This window comes from Cyprinodon variegatus, unplaced genomic scaffold, assembly GCF_000732505.1.
Source record: "Cyprinodon variegatus isolate N-32 unplaced genomic scaffold, C_variegatus-1.0 Scaffold288, whole genome shotgun sequence".
Lineage (NCBI taxonomy): Eukaryota > Metazoa > Chordata > Actinopteri > Cyprinodontiformes > Cyprinodontidae > Cyprinodon > Cyprinodon variegatus.
Window position 1 is genome coordinate 302,236 of NW_015150741.1, and position 19,429 is coordinate 321,664.

Below are 19,429 nucleotides of genomic sequence, written 5' to 3' on the forward strand. Positions count from 1 at the left end.
TAAACTCAACAGTTTTGAGGTTAAAGCTTCTAAGCAAATAGTTCAAACATGTCAGGCTACTAATTAGAGCCCAACCAATATGGGAGTTTGAGGTGCGATGCTGATATTGGAGGCTTTAAAAAAACAGGCGCTTAAAAAAATAATGATATCAGATATTGGCCGATATTTGATATTCATAGGCCAGAGTATTTAAAAAAAAAACACAAAACATGAGCTTACATAGGATTTACACTGTCACACTACAGTCAAGCTCTAATTGTCATAATAACCAGAAATGTGATTAAAGAAAAAAACAAACAGAAGATAGAACTATAGAATTAAAATAAGCAACTTTAATTTGAGCAGTGTAACCATAACACTACAATTAAGGTATTTTTTTGTGGTGCTGATTTAGATATTGCCTCAAATGTGTGCTGTTTTTTGCCATACTGGTGCTGGAGCCCTGACTAACGCTAACACTGCAGATGCTGCGTTCAACACCTGTTACATGGCTCCACACCTGACCTTTTGCCTGTGAAATTTCAGCTCTACAGATGAGCATTTTAAAATGAAAAGAAGTGGCTGCATACAGCGTAAAGTGAAAATACACAGGCTAATGAGAGGTGTTTTGTATCTGATAAATTTTTAAGACATATTGTCATATTTACAGGGAACTGAAAAGTTCCCTTCTTCATTGAACAAAAGGGACTAAACTAGATTTAAGTAGTAATACTGCAGCTTTTTAAACATCCAAACAGGATTAAAACTAAATACAATACAAGTTGGAGCCTTTTAAAAAAGTATTAATGAAAACATTAACTTCTGAATTTATGAGCCCTAGTGCAGCCTGTATGTCAGTATGAAGTGTAGTGGTACACAATATAATAATCTTATTTTCCTTCTAAAATTATATTTATTTCGTTACAAGGAATTAAAATTCTAATATGTTTGCCATAAGTAGTATATATATAAAACTTGCTCTCTTACTGCACCTGAACAGCATCCTTCAATGAAGATGTTTGTTGTCATGGGGCACTTTAGTGTAGTTTTACAAAATCAAGGCTTATTATGGTGTAAACTGCATGCACTCTACCTCTCCGTCCAACTCCATGCTTATGCTAAAAGCAGCTGTGTTTGTGTGTGTGGTTTTGGGGAGGGGCGGGGCAGAGAGAGATCAATGACGGGAGGGGAGGCATGGTGGCAGTTCAACATGTCAGGTTGTGTGGAGGTTTTTAGGACCCAAATACAGAGATGGAAGCTGAGGAGGTTTCTTGCAGATTAAGTTATCCAAAGAGCAACAGAAGCAAAACTCCACCAACAAAATACAGAAAAACCAAAATCAAAGAGACATCAGGGAAAACACACATAGGGAGCCAAGAAGTGACTGAAGAGGAGGAGTATAAATGTCAAACAAAACAAAGACAGGGATAATTAACTGATTGGAATCAGGTGTGGACAGAAGGATCTAGAAGGGAGCTAGTGGAAGGAGACTGATACAATGAGGGCAACAGAGGGTAAACAAGAAATACATAAGAACTCAAATACAACCAGAAAATAACACAAAATGGAAATGAAACCAATACACGACAAAAAAATAGAAAAACATGAATCAAAGTGTAACTGAAAAGTAAAAAAAAAAGCAACAGAATCAAAAAGTGCAGAATCAGCACATCACAAAGTTTCTTTAAGCTGTTTGCAGCAAAAATAGAATTTTATAACAGCCAGATTTTGGCCAATGTTTATAAACGAGCCACACCTTAAAATCGTCCTGATAAATCAACCAGCTGCTTAATCCGTTGGGCTCTACTATGAATGACAGTTCCAATCCCTACAAATCAAGGCATAAATCATGTCATTAATCACATCATCTTTTAATCAGCATGGCAACTGTCAAAATTTGACAGTTCTGAAATAATGTTTAGTTTTTATTTCTATAGGGAGCTATAGTCGAAATCACCCATTGCTTAAAACTCCTGCCATTATTTTGCAGCTTTTAGAAAAATTTTTATCATCAGTAAATTTCAGCATGTGAATTCTGAACATCTTTATCAGGAATTACTTATTAATGCTTTATTGCTTTTCTGAGGTCTTATTTCTTTTAACTTCACAACCTGATAAATACAAGATGGTTTTTTTTTTATGTCCTCATACATAAAAATGAAAGAGGATGTGTTTATGTATCACCATGAGAACAGTTAATAGCCAGAGACAGGATCGATTCTTCACACAGAGCTAATGCTTTTGATGAGTGAAGTTGATGAAAATAAATGCTCAGCATGCAAGTACTTTAACCCAACTGTGTTGCTTAGCAACGATCTCAGAATCTGCCTCTTTTATTACTTTTTTTACCCAAAAAAGAGAAAAACAAAACAAAGACCAAAATCTCCAGACAAAAATTCCCTGATTGAGTATTTTCAAACACAAAGGAACAAATGATTGCATTCAGAGTGCAGCGGTCTCCTCTGTGAAGTGTTTGTGTTTCTGACTCTGGCTTCCATATGAAAACGCTGACGTGAAGTAGAAATGATAAGAGCAGCACAAAAGATTTGATACATTTTTCATTATAGTCTAACACAAAGAAGAGAAATAAATCTTTCAAATTCTGCTGCCAGGTAAAAACACAGATTAAAGTTTCAGTAATATTTCTCTAACTTTGAGTTTTGTTCCATTGTATTTAGTGTAATCAAATAAAAGAAAGCAATCAGCATCAAAGTGCAGAAAACCCCTGGATTGATCTATGTGAGGAGACACTCCTATAGTGCTAAATTAATGAGGATGTTTATATTCCAACAACACTTGGTAACTATCTTGTTTTCTGTTTTAGGAATATTTGCAATTTAAGTTAATTCTAAACATCTGACATTATGTGTTTTTAAGCCCTTTTTAAAAAAGAAAAAAGGCTTGAATTGTACTACAGCACGGTTGGAAACCTCAAAAAACACCATTGCTTTTATTTCTGCCATAAGAATAAACTTAGGATGCAGAAGCAGAAAACTATTGATGAGGGAAGGGGGAGGGCAAAGATACCTGAAGCAATGATACTCACATATTTACGAAGCCATAACAGATGCAGGAGATTTTTATGGGATTTAATTTGCCTTGATTTATCAGTCTTCTAACTCAAAAGGATAGATTCAGATTTGTTTGCTTTTGTTTGCCAACAAGTTGATTACTTCAAATGACGCAAGTCCAACTGTTCCACTTTAATGGCTGTACTACTGTAGAAACCATTAGAGGGTTATATTACATCATACTCAGACGACAAGCAATATTTGCATATTACGTAAGCACCATCTCTGTATACTGCTACACTCCTCCCCTCGTGCATGTTCTCATTCTCACTCAAATAATTAAGTTATGTGTGCATCTTTGTACACCGAACTGCAATTCCAATCAATTCAATTGATCATTATACATCATAACTCTATAAGGATGAACAATATTTAAGTGACACGACAGTCAATTAGGTGTGTTTATTTTTGAGGTGTATAGACCATTTAAAATATGGTTTGGTTCACTTCTGTGTAATCTTTTTGGATAGATGTGAGCACACAATTTGCACTAAGGTTCAGAGCAAAACAACCATAATGAGACAATTTGGTGGAACAGAATGTGATCCAGTATTGATCCAACACAGCCCCCAGGTGTGCTTTGTCACCTTGAACAAAACACCTTCCTGTAGGCAGATCTGTGTTGCATTTTCAAAAGCAGTAGAACAAACAAAAGTGCAAAAAATGGTTGCTGGTTCATTTTCTTTTTCTTATAGTTTAAAGCCCCATATATTTTTAAGCTGTCTTCTCCAAATTCATTTGGTGTACTCTCAGATGAATAATATACTAAGACAATTGTTAAGAAAGGAATTGCATTCATTATTATGCATATTGCACACATTGGTTAAACCAGTTACTCTTTAACATTAAGATATTTGACTTACTTCTACATTTATCACTGAACAACTGTTTACAGAAACATTTAGACTAGATTGTGGAATACTATTATGTTTTATGTGATATTGTGCTAAATTTATGTAACCCGTATTTCTAAAAGCTTACTAACACCTTTTTAGAATTTGTGGTTCCTATGGTGTAGCAGCAAAACTTCTCATGTTTCATCTGCGTCTGTGCATCAGTCTCTCTGTCTCTACTCTTCTCCACAGCAGTTCATTCTGGCCTTATTATGCTCATGTGCTCAGCTGAGACTTTCATCATTAATTTTGCTCCTCAATTTCAGTTTCCTTCAGCTAGTTCCTTGTCTTACATCTCGCCTTTTTTTTGTGTGACCTAGTCTTCTTGCACACTACTGTACTTGTAGATTTTTGTCAACTATCATCATTAGAGCCTTTTACTCACCATGCTGTTTTCAATCTTTTGTCTACATTAAGGTCATAAAACATATTTGGCATACATCTCAATTCATTTATTTTATGTCTTAGCTTTCCTCAACCTACACTGTTTACACTGCAGTCTTTGTCATTTATTTTTAAGTTAGAGTGATTGGAAATTTACCCACCTGAACTTGTTTCCCTTAGATAATATCTGCACAGAGCAGTCCATCATAATTTGAGTCAATTTTTCATCAGATTAAAATTCAAAGAAGCTCAAGCTCATCATGTTACCTGACAGCAGCAGAAAGATTTGGACAGGTAGATGCAGACAATGATTATGACTGAGGGACATTCTTCTTGTTTTGGTACATGTAAAGGCATACGAGCCGGTAGCAGTAAGACAGGCATAGCAAATAAGGGACAGACAGTCTGACAGACATGCGGACAAAGACAAAAGAGAAGAAACAAGACACACAGAGAGACAGATTAAGAGACAGACAGATAGACGAACATATGACAGTAAACAAGTCAACCCCTCCCCCCAAACTGACATCCTCAATTACTTCCAATGCAAATCATCCAGTTTCTGACAATTCAAATCAGTTGCACGTCTAAAATGCTGTTCTGTGTGTGCATGACTCAGTTACTGTTTTAACTTTTTATATAAAATAAAGAGTAGGAAAAGGAAAGATTAATAAGACAGAAAGAAAGACATTATACCTTCCCCTTGCTAAGAAAGACTTTCCTTTCTTTCCCCTGTTTTTTCTTTTCTTCATTTTCTTTTCTTTCTTAATGCTCTTGGAAATATTAGTTATCTAACAAGCTGTCATTGAACAGTTGGGAACTCCCTAATTAATTGTAATAATGGAGTATATTTTTTATACTACTATATATTTTAAATTTCCAGAATTTGTATTTTTGTTTCACACTCACATTTTTGTAGTGAGTGAACAAATTTACTTAAATTATTACTAACAGTGTTAAAATGTAAAAAAAACAAACAAAAACATATTTTTTAATTATTTAAACAGTTTAGCTTTAATGTAGTTGTTAAAAAATAAAAATAACTCTCAATATAAATTCTCCTTATGCTCATAAGGTTTAAGGAGCACATCAGGTTTAAATAAACACATAGTTTATTTAACTTGATTCCTAGAACTATCTAATTTAACAGGATATTTTACAGTCAGGTGTCTGGGTTTTAATTTGTTAACAATGGTGTCTGGAGAAATTACACATTTAGGTCTTAAATCATTTTTATTTTCATGATTCTATTTTTTTGTTATTTCTAGAAATAGACTTAAAATGAGTTCAAAAAACATTATTGCACATTTTATGACTAAACATGCTATGCTTCATCTTTTAAACACTAGATAGTACTGTAAAGTAGTTTTGAGTTGTTATTGTGTGTATAACTGTGCAAAGATTCATTTGTCAGAAATGGATATTTGTATTCAACAAATATTTCATATCCCACTCTCTTGTTATTTGTTTTCAACAAATAAATAACAAAAATAATTAATCCCATGCTGGTGTTCACTAAGTGGACACTTAGAGTGTACCTGAGAGGCGATCCTTTGGGAGTGGCCACACCATAACCCTTAGAATCGAGGTTTCCTCCTACTTTCATGGTGTCGCAGGGCTTCCTCTGCTCAATGTATTCATTCATGGAGGACTCTAGTAGGTAGGCATACTTCCCCTTTGACTTTCTGACGCGTATTACACCCTCGTTGGTATTCTTCACAAACACTGATGGGTCTGCACTGCGCATGTATGACCACATCTTCTCAAACACAGCGATCTTAGACCTCTGAAGGAGTGGAGAGCAAAGACAGAATGAGGCTAAGTTAATAAAAACTAAATTTGACAGGTTTTCCACTTTTTTAAACTTCATCACAGCACAGAATCTAATTTGATTCAAATGGAACTGGAAACACGAGTTTCTGGACCATATTAAGTCCTAATTTCATGCCATAAAAAAACTATTCAAAGCAAAATCACACCGGTTTTCACATGGTAATCTTGCCTCAGGTTTTACTGGGGCAAGACTTAAGAAAGTACAAAATAATCTAAATGGTCTCTTTCTTCCGTAGTTCAACAAAATTCAAAGCCTCTGCGTTAAAGGAATGGCTTAAAATTACTTTTCAAAAAACCCTTTGGCATTTGACAAATTAGTTCTTATTAACTGATGGCAATGCTGATTTTCTTTTACAAAAGCTATAAGAGGAAAATTCTATTAAAATGTACAACCCCCGCCTAAAGATATAACTAACATTAAATTCTTAATAATATTAGACTTTAAGACTAATTCAATTTTACATCTACAGCACCAAAGTAAAGTAAGTAATGTTTTGCAAAGAGAGTGAAGTGTTGAACCATGTGTAACAAAACGCAGGTATCAGGAATGAACATGCTCAGTCACCCTAAAGAACTCTTTGGTAGAACCTCCATCAAGGGTACCATAGGCGATCTCAGTCTGCTTTGCCAGGTCTTCTGCACTCTCTATAGGGGACACCATCCTCTCCACAGTAAGGAAAGCTGCCAGGTTGGCTGTATAGGATGAGATGATGATGAGGGTGAAAAACCACCACACCCCTCCGACAATTCGGCCGGACAGAGACCTTTGGGGAAAAATGGAAGATAAACAACATTCTTGAATGAATTCAGGAAACGCTGTGTGGATTTTCTGGACTTGGATCTACTCTGTTTAATGGTGACTGTAGAGGAGGTAATAGGAGTCATTTAATCAGTGTGTCTGAGTAGAGACACAACTACAACTTATAAATAATAAAAATTAGATTTTGTCAGATGAATGCTTCAGTTTAGCCCTCTGCCCTGTTAAAGTCTGATAAGTAGAATGGCCGGCCAGTTAAAGGGTGCCAATAGGTCAAACAAACATTCATTACAATTACAGTTTGCAGAATACCACCTTGGAAAAAACTTTTTACTATGAGTCAAAAGTGCTGCAGCAGCAGTTGGTCTTGGGTACTACTTTGGTAACCAGTAATCTCAGAATAAGACTCACTTTATTTAACCAAAGTTTAACAAAAACAATCACAGACTAAAAAAAAAAAATGTGTCCCAAAGAGTTTCAAGTTCAGCTGCTACATACAGTAAGAAAGAAGCATCAGAATTTAATGAACCCCCTGCTGCTGCTGGGGGTGTAATGTTGTGGACATACTTTTTCTCCTTACCAACCATTCAGCATAATTATTTCTGACCATATCTCTACTTCTTGACCTCACTATCCTCTGATGAGTACTTCCAGCAGTAATGTCCAAATACTCAAATCTGCTTCAAATTTTCTTGGAGTAAATTCTACAGTCAAAAGCTTCATTTTAATGGTGCCAATCAGATAGAGCTATTGATCCTGACGTTACAATCTACCATACCGTGCCGTACCATACCGTACCGTACCATACCGTACCGTACCATACCATGCTATACCATACCATCTTTATTTATGAAGCACTATACACCGAAAGGAACAAAGTGCTGTACACAATCATAAAATACAATGCAATTATAAAAATAGCAAAGATCAAATAAAAAAATACATATTAATTTACAGACACAATAAAACAAAGTGAACCTCTCAGATTGCACCAAAAGCCAAAGAAAAAAGTTGGGTCTTAGGAAGAGACTTAAAAGCAGCTAGTGAAGAGGCCTGTCTTATGCCCAAAGGAAGATCATTCCATAGCTTGGGAGCTGCCACAGAAAAAGTACAACTAGCTCATATGAGTTAGATGGATTCCCAAAATCCTTTGACATGACGTATAGTCTAAGACTACTTCATGGAAATCAACAAATAAATATTGCTTTACATGTACTGTACGGTAGGTGTCTGCGGAGAGGGAAGTCTGGGAGTCTCTGCTTAGTCTGCTGCCCCTGCGACCCGGTTCCGGATAAAGCGGGAGACGACGAGTACGAGTATGTACTGTACGTGATACAGCCATTTGCTACACATAGCTTTGTTTTTGGTAGTTCTTTTCAGGAAGGCTGTGTTGAGCAATTTTACCAGCACATTATGAATATTTTAAATGACTAAAACTGGAAGTTGTGGTTAATTAATACGCCATTCAAATCAAGGGTTACACTCATTATTACTAAAATGACCATAACAGTAATCTGCTTACTTGACAAAGCTTTTTAGTCTTTACCCAATGTTGGACTCCTGGACCGGCTGTAAAAATTCAGTGTATTTTTCACCTTTGGCTTTAATCATTTAAAGTATGGTTATCAGCAGAGTTATTAATCACTAACAAAGGAAATTGTCTCTGTTTCTGTAACTATTGACTAAAAAGGAGTGGATCTGGTTCTGAGTAATGTCAATAATCCTAGACAACCACAGTAAAATAATGGCTCTTTATTATGTAAAATTCTTTGTTAAAGTATTGTTATGTTTAATACAGTAGCTATGCAAAACTACACACTTCTTAAAATAAGGAGAAGGTGAATGAAAGGCTAATAAAAGGCAGAAAAAGGGGGTCTGAGGGTCTTTTGAAAATGTCTCTAGGGATGTTCAAGTTTAAGGCTTGATGAATTAATGGATTTAGGGATGTATTTTAAAAGAGCAGCAGATAAATGTGACTGATGCAGAGATCTTAAATGCATTCAAAAAAATAAAACCTCATTCAGTTTTAAACTGAACAAAGAACAAATAATCACAATGCATTAAAATGTAGCAGCACTGAAAACCAATGGATTAATTCAGATGACACATAGCAACAAGATGGTTACCTTAGCTAAACTGTGGCCAGGTTAGAACAAAGGGTGATAAATTTCACAACATGGCACCCTCCGTGTATACACATGGCCAAAGGGAAGTAGCCTGAAGCAAACAATGCCTGCTGCTCAAACCTTATCACACTAATTCTCAGGACAACAGGCGGAAATAGACAATGATGGGGACGAGAGGGAAGCCTACAGTACCAGCGTCAATCGTTGCACATTTGCAGCACACATGCTCATTCACACACATGCTTCATTAAGTCAACATTCAGTTCAAATTTTTTTTGATAGAAAACCATCAACATTTGAAATTAAGGATATTTTATTCCAACTCTGGTTGAGAAATCCCTGTTCGTTAACTTCAACAAGCCCTCAAAGAAACGTGAATTAGTCATATGTAATAACAAAGGGAACTTTGTAGAGCTTTATTTTGCTTCATCACGCAGTGACTCAGATCCGCAGCTGACAGCTTCTAGGTAGTGCCAAAACCAGTGGTTGTGTTTCGCCAGCTTTACAGCGGCACCTCGGCATACGGGCGGTCGGGCTGCGACTGATCCGGGAGCAGCAATTAGGGGTCGACCAGGCAAAAAAACCTTCAGGCAGGCGGGATTGCAATGAGAGCTTCTATGTTCAGCTGGTTCTGAATCATAGGCAGAAAGCAGTCTGTTTTCGCCAGCAAAAATTAGACTTCTCCAGAGGGAGGTGGCCATTTAATTTGGCTTTAGCTGAAGATTGGTATGTCCTGCCAACAGACCCAGAGGTTACAGGGCAAAAAGACCAGTAAGCTTTTTGCACCGTGGATTTACAGAGACATGTCAGGGGGTTTGGCTTGCTTATGTGGTGGGCTCGCTTACATCATAGATATCTGATTCTGCAGCATTTGTTCCATAACCGCTGTAGTCCATGAGGCAGGGAGAGCATCAACCACCTGATCTGGCCAAGCAGAATTTCACTCTGGAAAGATGTTTTTACTCGGCTCTACGTTGGCCCTACCTTTCACATACCTCACATACCTGAGCTATTTACTATATTTATGCTGATATATGTTTAGGCTGCAGGATGACCAATTTTCCTTATTCTGTGTTATTATCTCTGTTCTCCCATTCTGCACTATTGAGGTCATAACTTTATGATCTTTTTTTTCCTGTCATATTGGTGTCATCTGATCTGTTCCTGTTCAGCTTTGACTCCATCCTGGATTGATCTCTGTATATAGACGTTGGATCTGTTCTTCAGTGCTTTTTATTTGACTAACTGTAAATGCTCGCTTTTCATCCTCTGGCAAGGGAACTGGCTCAGAGATCGTCTGTAGGGCCTCTGCCCCTGATCCCCACATTCACTAGATCTCAGTTGAGTGGAGAGAATATCTAAGGTGTGGAACAGCCAGATATTCACTTAATAGATTTACAGCAGACAAATCTCTAGAAGCATGTAATGCATTAATGTCAATGTGTATCCACATTTTCAGCCTAACATGGTGATTACAGTGTTTGCAACAAATTTTTGTTTCATCAGAGGGGAAGCTTTTGCAAATAACAGTCGGCCCATGAAAGGTTGGCATTAATGTGAAAAGTTCACATGCCAACAATGTTTCACACCAAGCTAAAACCTTTTATATGCTTCTGACTATAGCTTTTTCTTTCTAGTAAATGATATCCGGAGGTTAGTTACATGTTAGATTGAGCTGCTTGTCACAGATTCCTTTCACACATTAGATTTTCTAATATCATCTTTATTTGGCTCCAAGCAGTACAGTAGGTGTGAGAACTACATCTGTAAGTTTCTGTCTGCAGGACATTCATGCTTCACATAAACATTGAATGCGCAGAGTATATTTATTCAAATCACATCAAACTCACACACACTGATCTTTTTTAGCCCTGCAGTCCTATTTGTGCTAAAGGTGACCCCGTACAACCGCACTGAAAAATACCTTTAGTAAGATATTCTAAACAAACTAAAGAAAAGCACTAGTTTTGGTGGATTTTGCAGATTTAGTAGCAAAACTGTACCAAGTCGAGGCAGATTTTCAACTAAGATTTATTTTTCTCTCGGTTTGCTGAAAAATAAGGAAGGAAAAGCTACTTTTACTATTTTACATAATTTTACAGGGCATACTATGTTTCTACTTTTGGATCTGATCTTTTTTTTTCCTCACCAACTATTATTTCTAGCATACTACCTACAAGGTTTTGCCATTTTAACTAATCCTTTGTTAAGCTCGCTCGCAAGCAGATATTTTTGGTCTTTTCTCTGTTGGAAAATGATTGAAAGATGGTTTATCTACCTCCCAGGCACGACTACTGCATCCATAAGCAACATAAGACTCTGGTATTAGGACACATTTTGCAGTAGGCCTATCTATACACAGTCAGAACTAAATAGTTGTTTACTCCTCCTGTAATTAGTTATTACTACTATTAGTTTACATCATTTGATCTTACCTGGGAGAGATGTCACAGCCTTGCTGCATGAAGGCCCCAAGTGAGAACCAGAGAGAATTAAAGATCCCAAAATCATTGGTGTGTTCAGGGGTTTCTTTTTCTTTTTGTTGGTTCTGGTTCGGATTTTGACCTTGAGAGTAACCTGACAGGTAGAAAAGATAGTGGAACCTGATTAATTAAACATATTTTTGTTGTGAGAAGAATTGCAACAACACAGTTGTAGGCTTATTAGACAATAATATTGTGGAGATACCTAGAGATTGAGGGTCTTCAGAGGATGAAGTGGGTGGAGCTCGTCGAGACCCTGAAGATGGGACAGTTTCATCTTCTTCATCAGACTCGTCACTCTGCCACTCATAGGGACTAAAACGGCTCACCTGCAGAAAATCATGAAAATTACCAGACTGGACCAGCTCAACACTTAATGTAATGCTTAACGCAAATAAATAGACTCACTGAATACATTTCATTAAAAAAAATCTCATGCTGAAAAGGTTTGCTTTCTGATACCTGATGTAACAGGAAACTTTTGCTGGAGCTTTATAAAGTATAGATCTTACTTACAATTTTACAGAAAAAAAGTCTCAGCAAAATAGAGAGATTTGTAAACCTAAATCTCCCAGAGATATGAATAGTATTGAGCTTTATTATACATAAAAGGGGGAAGAAAGATCAAATTTGTATATGAAAGGATTGATTTAAAAGTAAATCGCATACATGCCCTGTAGCATAGTCCATTTTATAGCAAGACTTAGAAAATACAATGAGTAGGAAATTATGTCTGGGAGCGGAAGGATTATGGGTCATAGTCAGGTCTTTTGTGGTATAAAACAGTGCTGCAGTTTGATAGTTGTTTAGTCCACAACTCTAAACCACAGCATCTAGTGACCCATCTAGGGTCTTTACTATATTGCAATGTTAATAATTATTTAAAAAAGAAAATAAAAACATCAGCTTACTTATATGTTGTTGTTACAGTATAATTTAGCTCAGTATTTGTTGTGTAAATCTGATAAGAAATGCCTCAGTCATCTGTAACTTTTTACATTATGCCATTTCTTTCCAGCCTCATTCTACTTTATAACCTGAATTGAACCATCTACTATGCATCTACTTGACAATGACACATCAGTGTACCTTTTCTTGCAGTTATTTTATAAAAAAAAGAAATCGAAATAAGATTAAAAAATCTCCAGTAAAATACAATTTAAAACCCACTATTCAGTAGTCTACTTTTATATTTTTAGCTAAAGATCCCTTTTCATATCTTTCCTCAAAATAACAAAACATAACTAAAAATCTTTTTTTTGTTGAAGGGGGTGCAGAATGTCCAAAAGACCGGTAAAAAATGTAAATAAAAAAGGCCTGTTAAAACAAGCTTGAAAGGTTCAGCTTAGCCAACTGGACGTGGAGTTTTCTAGAGGTTTCACCTCTTTTCCAAGAGGCTTGTTCAGTTCTAACTAAGCCGTTCAGTGCAAGAAAGGGTGAACAGACCTTTACTCTGGAGAGAACAAGCAACCCCTACACAGGCACACGGCTCAACACAGGAGGAAAAACTCCTCAGGACAGGACTCAGCTATCCACCTACACCTGAAGGCTAAAGGACATTTGTTGAGGACAACAAAGTCCATTTTCTGGCCAAGGAAGAAACATGGTTTGAGTAAGGGGTTAAGGAAACCATCTTTGTTAACCTGGAAAAAAGCATTTCTCACCCACTTGCAAAGCACTTTTAGGAACAATGCCAAGAAGATCCACCTCTCACCTGCCCTCACCTGACTCACACTTCAAAGAGGCTTGTGACCAAAAACACTCTGATGAGGGAGTTAACGGCCAATCAGAACCCCTTGACAACAATTAACCCCCCAGGTGACCTCGATGGCCAATCCTGGAGGAGGGATCAGAGTCAACTTGTGTTTCCCCAAATTCTTTGTTACACTTACAGTATATTAATCTCAGTTCTCCCCACCATTAGTTAGAACTGAAGAAGCCTCTTGGATAAGAGGCGAAACGTCTTCTAGAAAACTTCACAATCAGTTGCCTAAACTAAGGCCCCGTCCACACGAAGTCAAAACGAACACGAAACGCTAATATTTTCAAGAACGTTTGTCGTAAAGACGGAGACGTAAAATAAATGTGATCGTCCACACGAATGCATGAAAACGCTGCAAAATGTATGCCAGGCCTGTAAGTGGCGCTGTGGTGCCAAAGCAAAAATAGGCGACGAAATGTTGGGCATGCGCACTAATATTTATACATGGTTGCCCTGCGGGTCCATTTTCGTGGTTTAGTCAAATTCAGGTGCTGAACTATGTCGTCGATATTGCTCTGTTCTTCCTGGAGATATTCCAGAAGAAGAAGATTATGTTGTAAGCCCGACAGCAGGGTGAGTAGCATGAGCAGCAACCATTCAACACAGTACGGCGCCATTGTTGTTGTGATACTGTGTCGTGCATGCGAGGTGACGCTATGACGCATGCGTGTAAAAAAAATATGCGGTTAGAGCTTAAAGATGGAAACGCGAAAACGGCGTTTCAAAATCTTCCCACACTAAAGGCCTGATAAAAAAAAGATCGTTTACAGACCCCCGAAACGCCGGCTTCGTATGAATGAGAGGCTGGTTTGGTGAAAAATTTGTGCGTTTAGGCCAGGGTTCGGCTTCGTGTGGACGGGGCCTAAACCTTTCAAGCTTGACCATGACCTGGGTGAGTGAGAATCTTCACAGATAAGCCTATTAAAACACAACTAATGTATTTCTGAGTGTATCAAACTCATCACTGGACTTAATAAAAAATATCTTTTCACAGTTAGAATAATTTTGAAAATTATTATTAGTTATAAAGTTGCCTTTTGTATCTCTGCTTCTTTCTGTATGTCTGCTTCTGTCTCCTTGAACCCCAGTCAGCCTCAGCAGATGGCGGCTCACACTAAGTTTGGTTCTGCTGGAGGTTTCTTCCTGTTAAAAGGGAGTTTTTCCTCTCCATTGTTGCTACATGCATGCTTGCTGTGAGGGATTGCCTTCAGGTCAATGAGCCGATGCAATCAACTGGTTTTCCTTAGATAAAAAACTTTGAATCAATTTTACTGTGTGATCTAGTTGAATTGTAACGTGCCCTGAGATGACATGTGTTGTGAATAGGCGCTATATAATTAACTGAACTAAATTGAATTGAAATTACAATGTGCAAGGAGTTTTATGTTTATCACAAACAGGTCAACAATTTTAATTGAATTATTTAATACCGTCAAAAGCAAAACGAGCAACAAACTCATACCAAGTTCTTGACAACTCCAATGTTGTTGAATAATTCGTTTATAATGAGTTTTTGACTATGGGATAACTGCACAAACCCCTATTTTCTGAAACTTTGATGTTTAAAGTTTGTTTTTAAGATTTGATCATGAAGTCCACAATGTAAACAGTTACATCAACTTCTGTCATCATACCAGAAAGAGCACCACGCTGACTCCGATATATGCGAAAACTATACACATCCAGATCTCGTAGGCCAGCGGGTCAAGAAAGGAAAAGACGCCTGGTTTGGACTTGGTTGGTTTCTTGATCATAATGGAGATTCCCAGAGACATGAAGGGTTTGGTGAAGTCAATCACCTGCTCTCGAACAAGAGTGATGGTCAGCGGGGCGACAGCCATGTCTGCCTTCTGTAGGAAGACACAGACAAAAATCACTCAGATGAGGTCTTTGTCCTTTAAAAACATGATTTTTAGGTGCAAACAGAAACCAACAGACATGTTCACTGACCAACAGCGAGAACATCTGCAAAGCTGTCACTGCTGATATGAGCATGAAGCTTAAAAGATGCTTTTTAAACCACTTGACCTAACTTTCAACAGCAATTTCTTTGCTCATGTGTAAATATGTCAGGACGATAGATCCTATGTATGTCATAGACCACATGCTTGCTTTATTTTTTTTATCTTTTCTTTGATACTGTTAATTTATTGTCTCTCATTTGAGAAAAGGGTTAGCATAAAATTAGAAATTTGTAACAAAAATATATTTTAATCGTACTATTGTTGACACTACTGATTGAGAAATATAAATTACTTAACTCAGATTTCTTTTATGTCATACTGTATTAGAGCTAATAATGTGACATACCGGACTGACATGCCGACTTGTAAAAACCATCCAAAATCAGACTAAAGCCAAAAGATAATAATAAACAACAAAAACTCATGTTGCTTATGGTCCCGTCAATTTCATTCTCAAATATCTGTTTCTTAGTACATTTTTCTTTGGGAGCTTTAAGATGCGTTTAACAGCAACATATCCTCAACCATTATTTAAAAAAAAGAAAATAGTGGTCTTTCTCAAATCAAGAGAAGGGATGGTCAAATAATTAAGAAACTCTAACATAAGATAATGTTACATTTAGATATTTTAAATAAACAAAGCCTGTGTATATATTTGAGAGGACTAATAGTAGCAGCAGCACAAGCATAGGTTTGCATAGGGACCTGTCCCTACCAAAATTTTGGACTGACCTACTTGTCCCTACCAATAATTCGATGTGCATAACATGCTTATAATATACAATACAGCATTAATGCAGCAGTCTCTTCTTTTCCTCTCGCAGCTCCTCTCCCTGGTAGCTGCTGCTAATGCCTGCGCGGTCTTCCCTGTCCCTTTAACCTAGCAGTGCATGTTACTGTGCTGCGCCATTTAACTTTTTTTTAAATAATTTTTTTGATTATTGTTATTATTATAAACCATCATATACAACAGATAAGGTATCGGATTAGATGCATATAAACCTATAAAACCTGGAGAAGGTGACCCAGGTTGCTTCTATATTTACAGGACAAATAGGACAAAAAAAAAAAAACACAAAAAAGTGCTGCGCTGTTTAACTCCACTCCTAATTTTTCTGCCTTAAATTCCGCCTTCTCTCTTCCTGATTGGCTGTTTTCCATTCTGTATGTGTGTGTGTGTGTGGAGCATGAAATTTTTTTTTTTTTTTATGCTACAATACCGTGGTTACTCCAATTAATAATAGGCTACAAAACTAGTCCCAATTAAAATTTTTTTTATAAAATCTACGCTAAAACAGGCAAAATCTGCTGATTGTAGTTCTGTAAAGAAGCCAGAGAGAGTCTTTTTATTTGTGGAACCAACGTTAGCATCTCAAAATAATACTTAGTTCTTAAGTATAATAGAATTTATCGACAAAAACCTTTTTTTTCTTTAATAAAACTAAATATTCCGAGTCAGACAGAAGTTCTGAAGACTGCTGGATAAAATGGACAAGCAAAGACTGTAAGCTATCAAAAATTCTTATTCTTAGCCACAGCCAACTGAAAAAGAAAATGTGAGGGTTTCCCTTTTACAATACTTTGTTGCTATTATTGTCTTCATTTTATGATGACACTTTGAGGCAGTTAAGGTATAAATACCAGGTGTTATTTCTTTTATAAGGTATTACAACATCTAAACATATGCTATTTTTGTTTAAATAGCAGAATTACGGTTCCTAATAACACTAGTGTTATTTCATTGATTATTTCTACTTCTAGAAATAGGATAAAGACAATTACAAACAGAGGAACACTATTTACATTGATTTCAAAGTTTCATTTAATTCTTTAATATTAAAAACACACTTGTATAATGGTGACATTATATGATTATAGGAAACACAGATATCCAGTAATAGTGATGCAGGGCAGCTTGATGTTGAAGCAGCTGGCCCTTCAGTGCCTCAGATGATGTCTAAATGATTTTAATTACAAATTAAGGAGCAGCTTTTTTATTACTATACAATATAAGTGTAATGAATTTAGGGAAGTCAAACAATCAGTGGTTATGTTGCACCAGTGGCAGAGAGAGAGAGACGTGTCCGAACCTTAAGCGCTTCAGGTGAGAGATTAATTTTGTTTAGTATGAGTAATTGGATTCTGTGATCTCTTTTGAAGCTCACAAATGATGCCACATTAATTTTAGTATAATTTGCCTGATTTACGTCTGTTTGGTTGGCTGCTATCTCCACTTCAGATGCATTATGTAAGAAGTATGTTTGCAATGTTACGATAAAATTAGGGCTACAACTAACGGTTATTTTGCAAATCGATTAATTTGTGGATAATTTTTTTCGTTTAATTGATTAATAATTGGATAGCCAAAGGTTTAACCAGGTGAAACGAAAACGTTTCCTCTTGAGGAGTTCTAGATTGAGAACATTGACAGACAGAAAATTGTTTTTTTATTTTAAATGTAAAATGTTTATATATTTTTACAATCTTGGTATAATTACAGCTCTAAGGGGGTAGCTCTGTGAGCTAAACGCACGTTTTACAGTCTCTACTGTACTCCTGTTAATGATTAATAAATGACTAAATTAGTTGACAATTAGTTGATAATCTAAATAATCGATTAACACAATATATTTTGTTCAGCCCTGGATCAAATACATCAAATGGGCTACACAGAGTAACTGCAGCCCAGATGTACAACTTGTATAGTGATATTTTAAATGCTCAGTGTCAGTTCCTCTTCTAGTTCCAGTGCACATGTAAATACAATATATTTAGTTGCCGTCCCCTAAATACATTATTTTGCTTGATTCAGAGAGAACATATTAGATAAACAAGTAAGAGTGGGGTTTACCTCTGCACAGTTCTATATAATCAAAGGAAAATACAGGATAAATCCACATATAACAGACATATTTAGACTATATTTGTTTAAATAGATACATATTTACCTTCTGTCTTAGTCACTGGTAAGTTCAAATGCAAACCTTTTCAAAATGGAAAAAAGTGCTAATTCCACATTCGTCAGAGCCAGTGATGCTTCAAACGTTGAAAAACAGCATCTAGTGTGTGAAGTGCTAATTAAATTTTTATTAATGTAGCAAAAAATGCTGCTTTTCTCTTTAAACGAAATGCGCCCTGATGCTCACGTCAAGCATAAAAAAAGAGCATGTACAGTTTTGCATAGGACCAATGACATAAGACCAATGAAACTTAAGGCCAATAGTGTCCCTACCAAAGTTTAAATCAAACCTATGCCCTTGAGCAGCAGCATTTTCCCTAGTTTTCGCAAACTTCAAATTTGTAATGCCTAGGATGCAGGAGTTGTTTTAACTTATATCTCAGAATTTAAATACAATAAAATTGTATTTTCAAGGGGCAACATAGCAAAGAAGGTTTGAAAAGGTTTAGCATTAGAGAAAACAATGCAAGTAAAACCACTATGTTGGCAGGCTGTACAAACAAAAAAACTATGTTTATTTAGTTTAAATTAAGTCATTTCTCTGAAATATGGACTCATTACTACTAGATTAGCCAATCAGTTTATTTGTCTAGGATTTAATAAATGCGTTACAGTAAACTCACCCCATAGACCAGTTCTCCCACCATGCCATTCCATAACTTTGATTCCGCATCTCTGGCGCCATACTTTCCATCCGTCACCAACTCGAGGCTGTAGGTGAAGCCAACATGTTTGGCGATCTCGGCTGCTAGTTCAGCACAGTAACCTTCATACTTTTCATTTCCCTTAAGCTGCTCGTGGTTCTTCTTCAGCATCATGTAGGGAGCTTCCTGTGACCACATCAACAGAAACGGAAGGGGATAGCTCACCACTGCTCATATTTAACCAATGTTTTTTTTCATGTGTGTTTTTTTTATCCCTCACCTCTTCCCAATAAACATGGTATCTTGATCCATTTAGTAATAACAGCAACAAACTATGGCCATTTTAGCCCATACAGAAAAGTCAAAATGACAAACAGGGACATCTCACTAAATAATTAAACAGTTAATTTATTTCAGTAACAAAATCTTTAAACACATTATATAGATAAATACTTAATGAAAAAAATATGTTTATTAACTATTTAAAGACTTTACAGGTCAGAGAAGATTTCCTGCCTTAAAGTGTTGATATTGACATTTTCAAGTTTTGTAGACCAAAAAGGTAATACTGATG

The 19,429-nt window shown here is 36.4% G+C and overlaps 1 protein-coding gene across 1 annotated transcript in view; it reads right to left on the reverse strand.

The window, feature by feature from the left end:
- LOC107090284 (glutamate receptor 1-like) overlaps positions 1 to 19,429 on the reverse strand; it is a 112,105-nt gene that overhangs the window by 26,122 nt on the left and 66,554 nt on the right. Inside the window, exons 10-15 of the mRNA XM_015383587.1 lie at positions 18,835 to 19,041; positions 14,923 to 15,138; positions 11,732 to 11,855; positions 11,479 to 11,620; positions 6,726 to 6,924; positions 5,866 to 6,113 (exon numbers count right to left, since the gene is read on the reverse strand). Coding sequence (XP_015239073.1) covers positions 5,866 to 6,113; positions 6,726 to 6,924; positions 11,479 to 11,620; positions 11,732 to 11,855; positions 14,923 to 15,138; positions 18,835 to 19,041 — 1,136 coding nt within the window. The remainder of the gene's footprint in view (positions 1 to 5,865; positions 6,114 to 6,725; positions 6,925 to 11,478; positions 11,621 to 11,731; positions 11,856 to 14,922; positions 15,139 to 18,834; positions 19,042 to 19,429) is intronic.